This window comes from Myotis brandtii, unplaced genomic scaffold, assembly GCF_000412655.1.
Source record: "Myotis brandtii unplaced genomic scaffold, ASM41265v1 scaffold897, whole genome shotgun sequence".
NCBI classification, from domain to species: domain Eukaryota; kingdom Metazoa; phylum Chordata; class Mammalia; order Chiroptera; family Vespertilionidae; genus Myotis; species Myotis brandtii.
In genome coordinates, this window is record NW_005371679.1 from 40,672 (window position 1) to 43,311 (window position 2,640).

Genomic DNA, 2,640 nt, shown 5'->3' on the forward strand with positions numbered 1-2,640 from the left:
GGAAGAGAGAGGGAAAGACAGAGAGAAATATCAATGTGAGAGAAACACATCGATTGGTTGCCTCCTGCACTCGCCCCGACCAGGGCCTGGGCCGGGGAGGAGCCTGCAACCAAGGTGCGTGCCCTTGACCGGAATTGAACCCGGGCCCCTTTGGTCTGCAGGCCGATGCTCTATCCACTGAGCCAAACCGGCCAGGGCGTGCACAGTAAACCTTTCAGATGTAGGAGAATATCAGGGAAGACGGAAAAACCCTCCATCTGAAAGGTAAATCACATCCCAGCAGAGAGGAACCGTAAGGAATTGCCCAAAGGCTTTACAAAGCTTTGAGACCGTCTGCCTTTTCATCGCGGCCCTGCCTTTGGCTTTATTTTGAAAAGTTCAGTGGTGATCCTCACAGTAGCACGATGCCCATCTGGGCTGGAAGGATGAAAAGCCACAGCAGGCAAGAGAAAGGCGCGACAGTGACCCCTAAATAGATAAGGAATTGGTGAGTGGGAAGATCCAGGGAGCAGCGGAGAAGGGACCCCCTCCCCCTGTGCCAATAGCAAAACTTCCTAGACAGGTCGTTTCCCTACTTCTGCGCATGGGCCACGAAGTTTCAATCGCACTGTACGTGCGCGCCCGCACGTGGTATTTTGTGGAAGAGCCACACTCAAGGGGCCAAAGAGCCGCATGTGGCTCGCGAGCCGCACTTTGCCGACCACAGCCCTAGAGGGCTTGCCCGCTTTTCCTTCCTTGGGACTTGACCATTCTTACGTTGGTGCCGTGGGGATCTTGGCAACAGAAAAGCTTCGCACATGGGTTTGGGAAGAACCGGAAACTTACCACAAAGCTTGCAAGTAGCCGGAAAGAGCAGCAGATAAAAGCGGTCGCTGGGAAGTGCTGCCAGCAGGCTTCCTTCCTTCTGCTCCAACGTGCCTCCCGGCCACGGGCGGGGCTGGGTGCGCAGAACTCTGTGGGGTCTGGGGCCCCAGGGCCCACGGGCTGTGGGACACCTGGAGGTGGGGCCACAGATGCAGGTGTTCCACTTCAAATTCACTCTTTTGCAAAGCAAATTCACCCTTTTGCAAAGCAAACTAGATTTGCAAAAGGGTAGGTTTGGAGTAGAAAACCTGTCTATGCTAACGGGCCAGCTCTCACCACCTGTGAGTGCTCCCCTGCCCTGTGCTGGGCCCTGGAGTCCCACGACCAGGGTGGACAAACCAGGAACAGTGCCTGCCCTGCCCCCCACCCCAGGGTGGGCGGAGTCATAAGTTGAGTGACGGCAGGAAGGCAGGTGGGCTGGATCCAGGTGACCTGAGGCGGGGCGCCCACACTCAGAGGAGGCTCTTCCCACGCTTCAGGCTTTGGCTCCCTGGGGCTGATGACGTCGGTGCTGGTCTGCCCCGACGGAAAGACCATCGAGGCTGAGGCTGCTCACGGGACAGTCACGCGCCACTATCGGGAGCACCAGAAGGTACGCGTGGGGAGCGTGCCACACGGGCTGGGGGGACGGGCCTGGCCCTGTCAGTCGAGGGGTGGGAAGCTGCCTCCGGGTTACCCCCTTGTTGGCTTTTGGGCTCTTAATTCCCCTGCGCCCGCTGCCCCCAGGGCCGGCCGACCAGCACCAACCCCATCGCCAGCATCTTCGCCTGGACGCGGGGCCTGGAGCACCGGGGGAAGCTGGACGGGAACCAGGACCTCATCAGGTGAGCCCGGAAGAGGGGCTGCGCCGGCCCCGGGGCAGGTCCTGGGCCGGATGCTGCCCAGCCCAGGGCTCACTCTGCACCACCCCCTGCAGGTTTTCCCAGACCCTGGAGAAGGTGTGCGTGCAGACAGTGGAGAGCGGAGCCATGACCAAGGACCTGGCGGGCTGCATCCACGGGCTCAGCAAGTGCGTGGCCGGGGTGGAGGGCAGGGCTGGCCTTCCGGGGCCTCGGGGGCCAGTGGGCAGAAGTTGAGGGACCCTTCTCAGAGGCCCCCGTCTTTTTTTTTTTTTTTTTAAATATATTTTATTGATTTTTTACAGAGAAGAAGGGAGAGGGATAGAGAGCCAGAAACATCGATGAGAGAGATCGATCAGCTGCCTCCTGCACGCCCCCCAGTGGGGATGTGCCCGCAACCAAGGTACATGCCCTTGACCGGAATCGAACCTGGGACCCCTGAGTCCGCAGGCCAACGCTCTATCCACTGAGCCAAACCGGTTCGGCCCCCCGTCTTTTTTAAAATTTGTATTGATTTCAGAGAGGGAGAGGTAGAGAGAGAAATATCAATGATGAGAGAGAATCATGGATCGGCTGCCTCCTGCACGCCCCCTACTGGGGATCGAGCCCACAACCCGGGCATGTGCCCTGACCGGGAATCGAACCCGGGACCCTCCAGTCCACAGGCCAACGCTCTATCCATTGAGCCACACCGGCTAGGGCGAGGCCCCCGTCTTTGGTCAGCTTCGCCACCAGGAGCCTGGGGGCAGGACAGGTCCACAGCCCTGAGGGATGGCTCGGGCCAAGCTTCCCAGACCAGGCCCCCTGATTGGTCCCCATCCACCCGCGCCGGCACCCATCTCCCCGCTTCTCCCAGGGGACCTTGTACCCAGCGGCCCATTCACCTGCCAAAGAACAGGCAGACCTTCCCAGGCTCCCGCTGACTTGGCCGTGGCCC

The 2,640-nt window shown here is 60.0% G+C and overlaps 1 protein-coding gene across 1 annotated transcript in view; it reads left to right on the top strand.

The window, feature by feature from the left end:
• IDH2 (isocitrate dehydrogenase 2 (NADP+), mitochondrial) overlaps nt 1–2,640 on the top strand; it is a 9,772-nt gene that overhangs the window by 6,665 nt on the left and 467 nt on the right. Inside the window, exons 7-9 of the mRNA XM_014532496.1 lie at nt 1,344–1,456; nt 1,591–1,688; nt 1,781–1,873. Coding sequence (XP_014387982.1) covers nt 1,344–1,456; nt 1,591–1,688; nt 1,781–1,873 — 304 coding nt within the window. The remainder of the gene's footprint in view (nt 1–1,343; nt 1,457–1,590; nt 1,689–1,780; nt 1,874–2,640) is intronic.